This window comes from Ranitomeya variabilis, chromosome 7 (genome assembly GCF_051348905.1).
Source record: "Ranitomeya variabilis isolate aRanVar5 chromosome 7, aRanVar5.hap1, whole genome shotgun sequence".
Classification (NCBI taxonomy): domain Eukaryota; kingdom Metazoa; phylum Chordata; class Amphibia; order Anura; family Dendrobatidae; genus Ranitomeya; species Ranitomeya variabilis.
The window spans coordinates 78,369,583-78,382,106 of NC_135238.1; the positions used below are offsets into that span (position 1 = coordinate 78,369,583).

At 39.6% G+C, this 12,524-nt stretch overlaps 1 protein-coding gene across 3 annotated transcripts in view; it reads left to right on the plus strand.

Moving 5' to 3' along the window:
* Positions 1-12,524, plus strand: part of RHBDF1 (rhomboid 5 homolog 1) — a 270,222-nt gene that overhangs the window by 107,118 nt on the left and 150,580 nt on the right. For 2 of the 3 annotated variants that reach the window (XM_077275324.1, XM_077275323.1), the window contains exon 2: positions 7,407-7,545. In XM_077275324.1, the coding sequence (XP_077131439.1) occupies positions 7,432-7,545 (114 nt within the window). In that variant the 5' untranslated portion in view covers positions 7,407-7,431. Of the gene's footprint in view, positions 1-7,406; positions 7,562-12,524 lie in introns of those variants that run through there. The other variant, XM_077275325.1, reaches the window with a different exon arrangement.

The window sequence follows — 12,524 nt, forward strand, 5'->3', positions numbered from 1 at the left end:
ATTATTTTTTTTTAAAACACATTTTCCAACCTAAAGAAATGCATGTATTGGTGAGTTGGAACAGTTTAAAGAAGCCCTCCCAAACCTGTGTGTTTGCATATATTGTAGGGTCAGTATATTAATATACTTACCGGTCACCGTCTACTCCAGGACCCAGTGGTGTTACAGTGCTCTCCTCAGTGACGTCACCGCTCTGCGGACTCTCCGGGTCACCATGCGCTCTGCTGGACCCATAAGTGGCTTTTACAGGGTAAGTCTATGGAGCATCAGAACATTGAAAAAGAGATTTACTGCTCATGCATAGAGTGATCCGGAGAGTCTGAAGAGCAGTGACATCAGAGAGGAGAAGCGTGCCAGCGCTGGAGACGATGGCGATCAGGGAGATTATTAACCCAATGACCATACAGTACACACACATGCAGAGGTTTAGGGGGAAAAAAGTTCATGTGTTTCTTTAGGTATAGTATTAGTGTACATACTGAAGGTTGAGGCGTGATCTTAAAGGTTGTTATAAATGTGGGCACTGTACAGCCTGTTAACATATAGACACAGGGAACAACTTTGTGAGTAATGTCACAGGCAAAACATACACCATCAAACAATTTATTAACTGCTGTACTAAAGGTGTCATATACAAAGCCTCCATCTCCTGTGGAATTGAATATTAAAGTAAAACCATATAGTAAAACCATTAGAGAATTTAAAAGGAAAGTTGAGGAGCATATTGGAAACGTCAAGCATAAGAGAGACACCTCTATTTCTCAACATATCAACAATCTGCATAATGGCCATGTTACAAATTTGAGGTTCCTGGTAATAGAGGAGGTGTCTAAGCCTATGCGCGGGGGGGGGGGGGGGTAACTGGGATCGGCTGTTACTGCACAGGGAGGCCAAGTGGATTTTTTAAATTTAAATACGGTGTCACCTCATGGTCTTAATGACCACATTAATTATGGATGTTTCATATGATCCCTTTTCCTGTTCTAGTCCTCTATAATTAGTTGGTTTTCAGTGCTACACAAACATTCAATCTTTTTACTCCTAAATCCTTATTTGTTGTCATCCTTCTTTAGGATTTGCACATCTATAAATTATCTACAACGTTTCCCATATCTAAAAGCATATGGTATTGGGCGTCCTACTTTCTCATACGGCAGCATTAATGATTATGAGATTTTGAGATCAAATCAATTTTCCTAGAAGTATGTCAACATTAGGTTGGCCAGTAGCCAGCGCCGAGTTCCCAATATACCTCAGCATATGCACCTCTTACGCACCTCGTACGCACAGTAACCTAGTAACAACTACTTCCGGTTTCCGTTCCAAATACCAGAAGTTCGTCATTTTCTAGTCACGCGCGTGCGCCGCGGCTCTCTTCGAGTCACCGCTCTGTGATTATAGCGGTCAGCATATGACAACTCTAGTCAGCTGGTTATTGGGTGTGCCAAGTACCCAGAAATATTCTCGGCTTGTGTTCCACACATCGGAAATGCCATCTTTAGAGCACCTACAGACGAGGTGCAGCACTGGCCGGCTAACAATAGGGTGTGCTAGGTATCCGGAAATATGCTTGGCGTGCATTCCACGCTTTGGGAACGCCATCTACTAGCCGACAGCTGCTTTATTCATCATGGGATTGCCCTATAGGAAGTGGTGAGTTTTTTTTTTTACAGCACACTCTTTCCTACTTCAGGTTGGCCCTACAATCCTTCCACTCTGCAGTATAGCATAGAGAGTAGCAGGACTCTATGTCCCTCTATCTAGCACTTAGGCACTTTATTTCTTAATACAAGCAAGTCCCCTGATGATTCAGCTTGGGACAATCCATAAGGGAGAGTGCAGGGCATGCTTAATACAGGGGTAGATGTGGACTGCCCTTGTAAGGGCCGGAGTCTTGGGGATAGACTACTGCTAGCCCCTTAGGGATTGAAAGGGTATTGTCGTCCCCACGCATTGTTCCATGGATCATCCCTAAACCCAGGAATATCCATTTCTCCCGTACCGGATCTTTGGAATTGGCGAGATCGTTCCTCTTTATGATTTATTCTCACAGATTGCATATTTTGCATCATGTCATTGTTTGTGACATTTATGTGCTAACTGTTATTTATTTATGCAGCCAAGGGTATGAACTACTACTGTCACCTGCATGAGTAATTAGCATGTGTACTAACTTTCTAGATACCATACCCCGGTCTATATTGATTTCGCTATAGCTACTGCAAGAGAAATCTTTTTATCCTAAGGGGGTTTCCGTTCCTGTATTGTCTTGGTCTTACATGATTGAAACTTTACCCCTTGTGTTTTATTTCACTTAAGGTGACACTTTTTTGTTTTTGATATCTTTTAATTTCACATTAAAAGTTGTGTTTTAATTTCCACCTATGCTGTATTACACATACTGAAGGTGTGCAAATATACTACACAACTGTGAACTCTTTCATGTCTTTTCACAGTGACAAAACTCAACACCTGCGGAATTTTCTTCAAATGTTCTCTGACTAGTAAACAAACAATTGTTTGATGTGTAACATGATACCAGACCAAAGTGATGGCATTGCAAATACATTTGTGGGAAGTGGAGAGTAAAAATAGTTCCGGAATTGTGAAGCCCTGACATAATGTTGTCCTAAGCTTCCTCGCGTACCGTTATAGTTCATATCCAAGACTGAGGAATCTCTATCAGTGATCACGTTACTAATATTTCACATCAGGCTCTGTTACGTCGGCTTTTCTCCCAATATCTTCTCTAGCACCAGACATTTACCTCAGTGCTACTCTTTGTAAATCAACAACATAAAAAAACAATTCATCAGTGGCTAAATTTATTCTACATGGATAAAAATATGTTCTTGTAAGGTATATAGACTTTTCAATCCCATCCAAGTCCATCGAAGAACAAAAGAACATAAATAGCTTGTCAAATAGTTTGGATTAAAAATAGACAACAGTTTTGTCTACAGTTCTTATGTGTCTCCATTTTTAAAGACTAAAAACATCCATGTAGTCTGATTTTGCTGTCATTCTGATTTAGTGTGGTCTGTAACCATGGAGACATGTGTAAATAGAAGCTTCAGAATGTTTTGATCCAGACAACTTTCAATATGGTTTGTGTATTTTATGTTAGATGCATTGTAGCAAGCTGATGTGCATGTGTTCATGTACATGCTATGTAGTTGGGCCACTTAATAAAATCCAAAACTCATCAACACTGCTCTTTTTAATTTTCCCACTCATATTATCCAGTAATGGATGGATATTTCACAAAATGCAGCCTTTTAGAGCATTACTGATACTATACTTTGCTTAACAATGAAGAACTCCAAGCTCCAAGTAATTCCAGTGGCTGTACATTGTAATACTGCCCTACAGAGCTTTGACATAGCTCATAGTTCCATCTTGCAATTCACCTCAACCTCGGAGTATATAAATTAGCTTTACAGCTTGCTTTGTGTCTTCTTTTAGGCTCTTTTTCTCAGACTGTCCTCTAAGTGATTTCATTGACCCGCTCTGCTCGTCATCCACTTCTCCACCCCCGCTTTCATAGTTTTCTTCCTCTCGCCTCTTCCTTTCTCTGATTTTACACCCCATGGGATCCCCCAAATCCACATCCCCCTCCTGTTCTCATAAGGGCTTGGTAAGGGCTTGGTTTGTTTGTGGTCCTGGTTCCTGGTTTCTATTTTCTTATATAAAATGTGTCAATGTCATTATGTTGTATCCAGCTGTGACTCCTTTATTAAATAAAATAATGTGAAAATAAATGAACATCTTTCCAAACGCATTTTATAACCTAAGGAAATGCATAAATCTGGGAGGTGAATTGTGACAGTTTAAAGATGTTAATAGTCTTATACACTGAATGTGTGCAGATATACATACAATGCTGAAACATTCTTTGGGAGTTCTGAAATTTTTCAACAAGCCATGCTTGGCAACAAGACCAACCTGTTTTAAGGAGGATTAAGCAGAAGTTGTCTGGGTCAAGTACCAGCTTGTATACAATGTGTCCATTGTAAAGCAGAAAGGTGCAATGCAGGAGTTGTCTTCTGAATGCTTTACAGGATGAGGCTGATTTAAAAGTAGTTCCTGTCAAATGATCAATTGTTTCCCAGTGTAATTACTTCAAGTCAAACAATTATTCTTGTTGTATGTTGAACTGAAATACATTATGTCCTCTTCTGCTACAGGTGTATTTCCAATTCCTCCTTAGGAAACACACAAAGGTGTTTTTTCATATGCAGGGAGGATAACAATTATTTAACAATGTCTTAATGGTGTTGTGCACTATGCCACACATAATACATCTAAGCTGTACATTATTCAAGGTGATAAACATACATATACAATGGCATGTAAAACGTTGGGCACCCATGGTGAAAATTAATGTTATCGTGATCAGTTAAGCAAGTTGAAGATGAAATGATCTCTAAAAGGCCTAAAGTTAAAGATGACACATTTTCTTTGTATTTTAGGGCAAAATATAATATATATATATATATATATATATATATATATATATATATATATATATATATATATATATATATATATATATATATATATATATATATATATATATATACACTCACCGGCCACTTTATTAGGTACACCTGTCCAACTTCTTGTTAACACTTAATTTCTAATCAGCCAATCACATGGCGGCAACTCAGTGCATTTAGGCATGTAGACATGGTCAAGACAATCTCCTGCAGTTCAAACCGAGCATCAGTATGGGGAAGAAAGGTGATTTGAGTGCCTTTGAACGTGGCATGGTTGTTGGTGCCAGAAGGGCTGGTCTGAGTATTTCAGAAACTGCTGATCTACTGGGATTTTCACGCACAACCATCTCTAGGGTTTACAGAGAATGGTCCGAAAAAGAAAAAAAATCCAGTGAGCGGCAGTTCTGTGGGCGGAAATGCCTTGTTGATGCCAGAGGTCAGAGGAGAATGGGCAGACTGGTTCGAGCTGATAGAAAGGCAACAGTGACTCAAATCGCCACCCGTTACAACCAAGGTAGGCCTAAGAGCATCTCTGAACGCACAGTGCGTCGAACTTTGAGGCAGATGGGCTACAGCAGCAGAAGACCACACCGGGTACCACTCCTTTCAGCTAAGAACAGGAAACTGAGGCTACAATTTGTACAAGCTCATCGAAATTGGACAGTAGAAGATTGGAAAAACGTTGCTTGGTCTGATGAGTCTCGATTTCTGCTGCGACATTCGGATGGTAGGGTCAGAAGTTGGCGTAAACAACATGAAAGCATGGATCCATCCTGCCTTGTATGGAGCATCTTTGGGATGTGCAGCCGACAAATCTGCGGCAACTGTGTGATGCCATCATGTCAATATGGACCAAAATCTCTGAGGAATGCTTCCAGCACCTTGTTGAATCTATGCCACGAAGAATTGAGGCAGTTCTGAAGGCAAAAGGGGGTCCAACCCGTTACTAGCATGGTGTACCTAATAAAGTGGCCGGTGAGTGTATATATACACAGTATATATATATACGCAAAAGTTTAGGCACCCTGCATGGTTAATACCTATTAGCATCCCCTTTTGAAAGTATCACAGCTTGTAAATGTTTTATGTAGCCAGCCAAGAGTCTTGTTTGAGGGATTTTCATGTATTCTTCCAGTACTGTGAGATTCCTGGGTCGTCTTGCATGTACTGGTAATTTCTTAGATGTAGCCATAGATTTTCAATGGTGTTCACATCAGGGGACTGTGAGAGCCATTGTAAAACCTTCAGTTTGCGCCTTTTGAGGTAGTCTATTGTGGATTTTGACATGTGTTTACGATCATTATCCATTGGTAGAAACCATCCTCATTTCTACTTCAGCTTTTTTACACATGGTGTTATGTTTGCATCAGGAAATTATTGAAGTTTCATTGAATCCATTCTTCTCTCTACCCGTGAAATGTTCCCCGTGCCATTTGCTACAACACAACTCCAAAGCATGATTGATCCACCTCTATTCTTAATTGTTTGGCGAGATGCTCTTTTTATGAAATTCTGTACCTTTCTTTCTCCAACATACCTTTTGATCATTGTGGCCAAAGAGTTCTATTTTAACCTCATCGATCCACAGGAATTTGTTTCCAAAATGCATGAGGCTTGTTTAGATGTTCTTTTGCATACTTCTGATGCTGAATTTTATGGTGAGGATGCGGGAGAGGTTTTCTTCTGATGACTCTTCCATGAAATCCATATTTGTGCAGGTGTCTCTGAACAGTAGAACACTGTACCACAACTCCAGAGTCTGATAAATCTTAGTGAAGGTCTTTTGCAGTCAAAATGTATAAATATGTATCCCAAAGAAGATGCATGTATTGATCAGATTAGATGTATCTTGTGTGGTATACATCTAATACACACATACTTTATATTATATACATTGCGAATTGTTTTTAGAATATAATAACAACTGAAATGATAATTTTATATATTTTTTATAATGCAATCACTCCTTCCATTCTTGCGTCCAGCTTAACTTCTAGACTGACACTTGAAATAGTTTTTACTTTTTTACCTAAATTATGTTGATTATACAGCCCATACATAAAGCTCATTTGTACTGGTCCTGTCCTTTGCTCTTACTGTGCTGAAAAGTAATAGGACATTTAGTTCCCAAGTATTAAATGTTATTCTTCTGTAAAGGTGAAATGATAAGAGTAGAGGAAAATAACTCCTATTTATTTATTTTGGAGTAACTAGCAATCTTACCTTGTAATGCTTTGGTCCTGGGTTCAAATCCCACCAAGGACAAAATACACAGTCAGTTTGTATGTTCTCCCTATGTTTGCGTGGGTTTCCTCCCATACTCCAAAGACACACTGATGGGGAATTTCAGATAGTGAACTAAAATGGGGACAGTTACGATGTTGTCGGTAAAGCGGTGTGGAATTAATGGCGCTATATAAATGAGTGACATGTTTAGAAAAAAAATGATCTAGCACCATCCATTTCCACAGCGCTCTACAAGACCTCATCATCACTGTCCCCATTGGGGCTCACAATCTCTATTCTCTATCATTCCACACAAACACGAGAAGAACATGCAAACTCCTCTACAACTTACTTGGTACATCATCATTTATGAAAGCATGCCATTTCCCATAAGACAGTAAATTAAGATGCACTTTGGTTATTTGTAGATAAATGTCCGCATGAGCTGTAAGATGAACTTTGCAAAATGTCTCAAATTTCACTGGCACACATATTTTCTACAAGTATAGATATTAATTTGGTGTCAGATTTAAAAGTAGCAAAATTCCATGTACTGCATGAACGACACAGGACAAATGGCTGCTCCTGTCAGCGGTCACAATGGTTTTTTGTAGTAAAGTGACAGGAAATGCATTAATACTTTCCATGTTAATAATACTTATTTTTTTCTTGTGCTAATAGGTACAGCAATTATAACAGAACAAAGATGACTGAAGGACGTCGGGACAGTACAAGCAGTTTACAAAGAAAGAAGCCGCCATGGTTAAAATTAGAAATACCATCTGTAACTACTACAAGCGAGGAGCCGGTTTTTGTTCCGGTATGACATAATGCTGGTGATTTACTGCTTTTTGACTTTGTTACAGGCAGAAAATTGTGTATAGGTGAATGCACATGAATATAAATCATGTTTTCCGTTTTGGATTCCTAAATGTCACTTTATGGGAGCAAAGAATGAAGGAGAAAGCAACCAGAAGACCACAAGTGTCTATTGTTAAGCAAGAAATTGGTAGGAGGATTAACGAGTCCAGACTGCCCTGTTTTATGGATGGAATAGTAACATAAATCATCAGCAGAAGCTTTCACCTCTGCTGAAATTGGGTTACAAGAGACCAGTGGGTGATGGGTACATTGAGGGCCACTGATATCTTAGGGGCAGCTAATGTGGTTGACCTTGGCAATGGGATATTACAAAGATGTAAATTCAAGTTTCTTAGGAGCAGTAAAGTATTACTACCGAGTCACCTAAGATTTTACAACTTGTTGGAGACATTCAGTATCATTATGGCTGTCGGTGAATATGCTAGAGCGTATTTTACTAGAACTTTACATTTGCTGTTTCTCTTCTATTATGGATATTAATTATCAACTGAGTGTGACCTTTTTCTATTTGATTTTTTTTTTCACTCTGATAAACTGATCTCTATTTTGAGTTTATACCTTTAGTCGGCCATACGTATGGTTAAACAGTTAACTGGCAGCTCTCTTCCAACATTCACCACACTCTCACACGTTTAGTTTGACAGAAAAGACTTGTTTTAACAAAGATGGATAAGCAACTGCCAAAAAACTATGCTCCACATGCTAGAGGAAAAAAACATTTGTCAGTAAGACCTTTGTTTTTTGGGGGATAATGGTTGTCATACAGATTAAACTGTTGGTGGATGCCATTGAGGTACAGATGAATGTACAGATGTGTCACTGAGAGGCCACTGTATCCACTACAACGCTGCACTCTTTGTTCTCATGATGTTTAGGGATCCACGGAGTTAGGCGCACCATTAATTGCTCTTAGATTTAACAGTTCTGCTGCTAACCTTTTTATGGCGGTGATCAGCATTGAACTGGAGCACCTTGGGCCCACCAGAGAAAATCATTCTTGGGGCCCACTATGTAGCGACATAGAAATAAATGCAAGACTACTAATTGTGCGGTAAAGCACGCTAATATCAGGGTGTGATATAAGGTAGTAGACGTCACTGTGATATTGCAGTGGTTGGGGTGACCCCCTCATAGAATATAATGCTGCCCTAATATAATAGAGCCCCCTTCATAGAATATAATGGAGCCCCCCTCATAGAATATAATGTAGCCCCTCTCATAGAGTATAATGCAGCCCTCTCATAGGGTATAATTCTGCGCCCTCACAGGGTATAATGTAGCCCTCGCTATAGAATATAATGCAGCCCCCTAATATAGTATAATGCAGCCCCCATAGAGTATAATGCAGCCCCCTTATAGGGAATAATGTAACCCCCTCCATAGAATATAATTCAGCCCTCCCATAGAATATAATGTAGCTCCTCATAGGGTATAATGCAACCCACCCATTGAGTATAATGCAGCCCCCTCATAGAGTATAATGCAGCCCCCATAGAATATAATGCAGCCTAATGCAGCCCCCTCATAGGGTATAATGCAGTCCCCCAACAAATATAATGTAAACCCCTCATAGGGTATAATGCAGTTCCCTTCATATAGTATCATGCAGCCCCACGATAGAATATAAAGTAGACCTTCATAGAGTATAATTCAGCCCCAAATAGAATGTAGCTCCTTTCATAGAATATAATCCAGCCCCCACAGTATTATGGCCACCAGTACTCACTCACTGAGATATACAAAAAATCAAACAAAAAACCAAAACACAGAATACTCACCTCTCCTCGTTCCTCTGCTGATCCTGGCTCTGTTCCGGTCTCAGCAGCTGCCCTGTCGTCTGCCCAGCACACAGCAAGGTGCGCGATGAAGTGACCTCACCGCGCATCGGCTGTGTCAGAGGCAGAGGGGAATGATGGGGTTGGCGTCATCTGATGCACTCTCCTCCATTATTGCTTTCTTTTTTTTTTTTTCATAACAATATTTATTTAATGAGACAAATTTGACAAATCAAACAAGTTATGTTCACAAGTTTTTCAAGACATGCACTAATGCAACCAGTAAATCAATCCACATCATTATACAGTACATAAATGTCAAAAACCTCCCATCATTTTCTTTTTTGGCATAACGATTAAGTTTAACCTTTCAAACTTTCCAATCTTTAACCCCTTTGTGACAGAGCCAATTTGGTACTTAATGACCGAGCCAATTTTTACAATTCTGACCAGTGTCACTTTAAGAGGTTATAACTCTGGAACGCTTTATCGGATCCCGCTGATTCTGAGATTGTTTTTTCGTGACATGTTGTACTTCAAGTTAGTGGTAACATTTCTTCGATATTACTTGCAATTATTTATGAAAAAAATGGAAATATGGCGAAAATTTTTAAAATTTTGCAATTTTCAAACTTTGTATTTTTATGCCCTTAAATCAGAGAGATATGTCACAAAAAATAGTTAATAAATAACATTTCTCACATGTCTACTTTACATCAGCACAATTTTGGAAACAATTTTTTTTTTTGTTAGGGAGTTATAAGGGTTAAAAGTTGACCAGCAATTTCTCATTTTTACAACACCATGTTTTTTTTAGGGACCACATCACCTTTGAAGTGATTTTGAGGGGTCTATATGATAGAAAATAACCAAGTGTGACACCATTCTAAAAACTGCACCCCTCAAGCTGCTCAAAACCACATTCAAGAAGTTTATTAACCCTTTACGTACTTCACAGGAACTAAAACAATGTGGAAGAAAAAAATGAACATTTAACTTTTTTTTGCAAACATTTTAATTCAGAACCATTTTTTAAAATTTTCACAAGTGTAAAAACAGAAATTTAACCACAAATTTTGTTGTGCAATTTTTCCTGAGTACGCCGATACCCCATATGTGGAGGTAAACCACTGTTTGGGCGCACCGCAGAGCTTGGAAGTGAAGGAGCACCGTTTGACTGTTTCAATGCAGAATTGGCTGGAATTGAGATCGGACGCCATGTCGCGTTTGGAGAGCCCCTAATGTGCCTAAACAGTGGAAACCCCCCACAAGTGACACCATTTTGGAAACTAGACCCCCCAAGGAACTTATCTAGATGTGTGGTGAGCACTTTGAACCCCCAAGTGCTTCACAGAAGTTTATAACGTAGAGCCGTGAAAATAAAAAATCGCATTTGTTTTCACAAAAATGATTTTTTCGCCCACAAATTCTTATTTTCACAAGGGTAACAGGAGAAATTAGACCACAAAAGTTGTTGTGCAATTTCTCCTGAGTACGTCGATACCCCATATGTGGAGGTAAACCACTGTTTGGGCGCACCGCAGAGCTTGGAAGTGAAGGAGCACCGTTTGACTTTTTCAATGCAGAATTGGCTGGAATTGAGATCGGACGCCATGTCACGTTTGGAGAGCCGCTGATGTGCCTAAACAGTAGAGACCCCCCACATATGACACCATTTTGGAAACTAGACCCCTTAAGGAACTTATCTAGATGTGTGGTGAGCACTTTAAACCCCCAGGTGCTTCACAGAAGTTTATAACGTAGAGCCGTGAAAATAAAAAAATCGCATTTTTTCTACAAAAATGATCTTTTTGCCTCCAAATTTTTATTTTACCAAGGGTAACAGGAGAAAATGGACCCCAGAAATTGTTGTACAATTTGTCTTGAGTACGCCGACACCCCATATGTGGGGGTAAACCACTGTTTGGGCGCATGGCTGAGCTCGGAAGCAAAGGAGCGCCATTTGACTTTTCAATGCAAAATTGACTGGAATTGAAATCGGACGCCATGTCGCGTTTGGAGAGCCCCTGATGTGCCTAAACAGTAGAAACCCCCCAAAAGTGACCCCATTTTGGAAACTAGACCCCCCATGGAACTTATCTAGATGTGTAGTGAGAACTTTGAATGCCCAAGTGCATCACAGAAGTTTATAATGCAGAGTCGTGAAAATAAAAAATATATATTTTTTAACAATAAAGATTTTTTAGCCCCCAAGTTTTTATTTTCACAAGGGTAACAAGAGAAATTGGACCCCAAAAGTTGTTGTCCAATTTGCCCTGAGTATGCTGGTACCCCATATGTGGGGGTAAACCACTGTTTGGGCGCACGGCAGAGCTCGGAAGGGAAGGAGCGCCATTTTGGAATGCAGACTTTAATAGAATTGTCTGCGGGCGTTATGTTGCGTTTGCAGACCCCTAATGTACCTAAACAGTAGAAACCCCCAACAAGTGACCCCATTTTGGAAAATAGACCCCCCAAGGAACTTATCTAGATATGTGGTGAGAACTTTGAATGCCCAAGTGCTTCACAGAAGTTTATAATGCAGAGTAGTGAAAATAAAAAATATTTTTTTTCCCACAAAAAAGATCTTTTTAGCCTCCAAATTTTTATTTTCACAAAGGTAACAAGAGAAATTGGATGCCAATATTTGTTCTCCAATTTGTCCTGAGTATTCTGGTACCCCATATGTGGGGGTAAACCACTGTTTGGGCGCACGGCAGAGCTCGGAAGGGAAGGAGCGCCATTTTGGAATGCAGACTTTAATAGAATTGTCTGCGGGCGTTATGTTGCGTTTGCAGACCCCTAATGTACCTAAACAGTAGAAACCCCCAACAAGTGACCCCATTTTGGAAAATAGACCCCCCAAGGAACTTATCTAGATATGTGGTGAGAACTTTGAATGCCCAAGTGCTTCACAGAAGTTTATAATGCAGAGTAGTGAAAATAAAAAAAAAATTTTTTCCCACAAAAAAGATTTTTTTAGCCCCCAAATTTTTATTTTCACAAGGGTAACAAGAGAAATTGGACCCCAAAAGTTGTTGTCCAATTTGCCCTGAGTATGCTGGTACCCCATATGTGGGGGTAAACCACTGTTTGGGCGCACGGCAGAGCTCGGAAGGGAAGGAGCGCCATTTTGGAATTC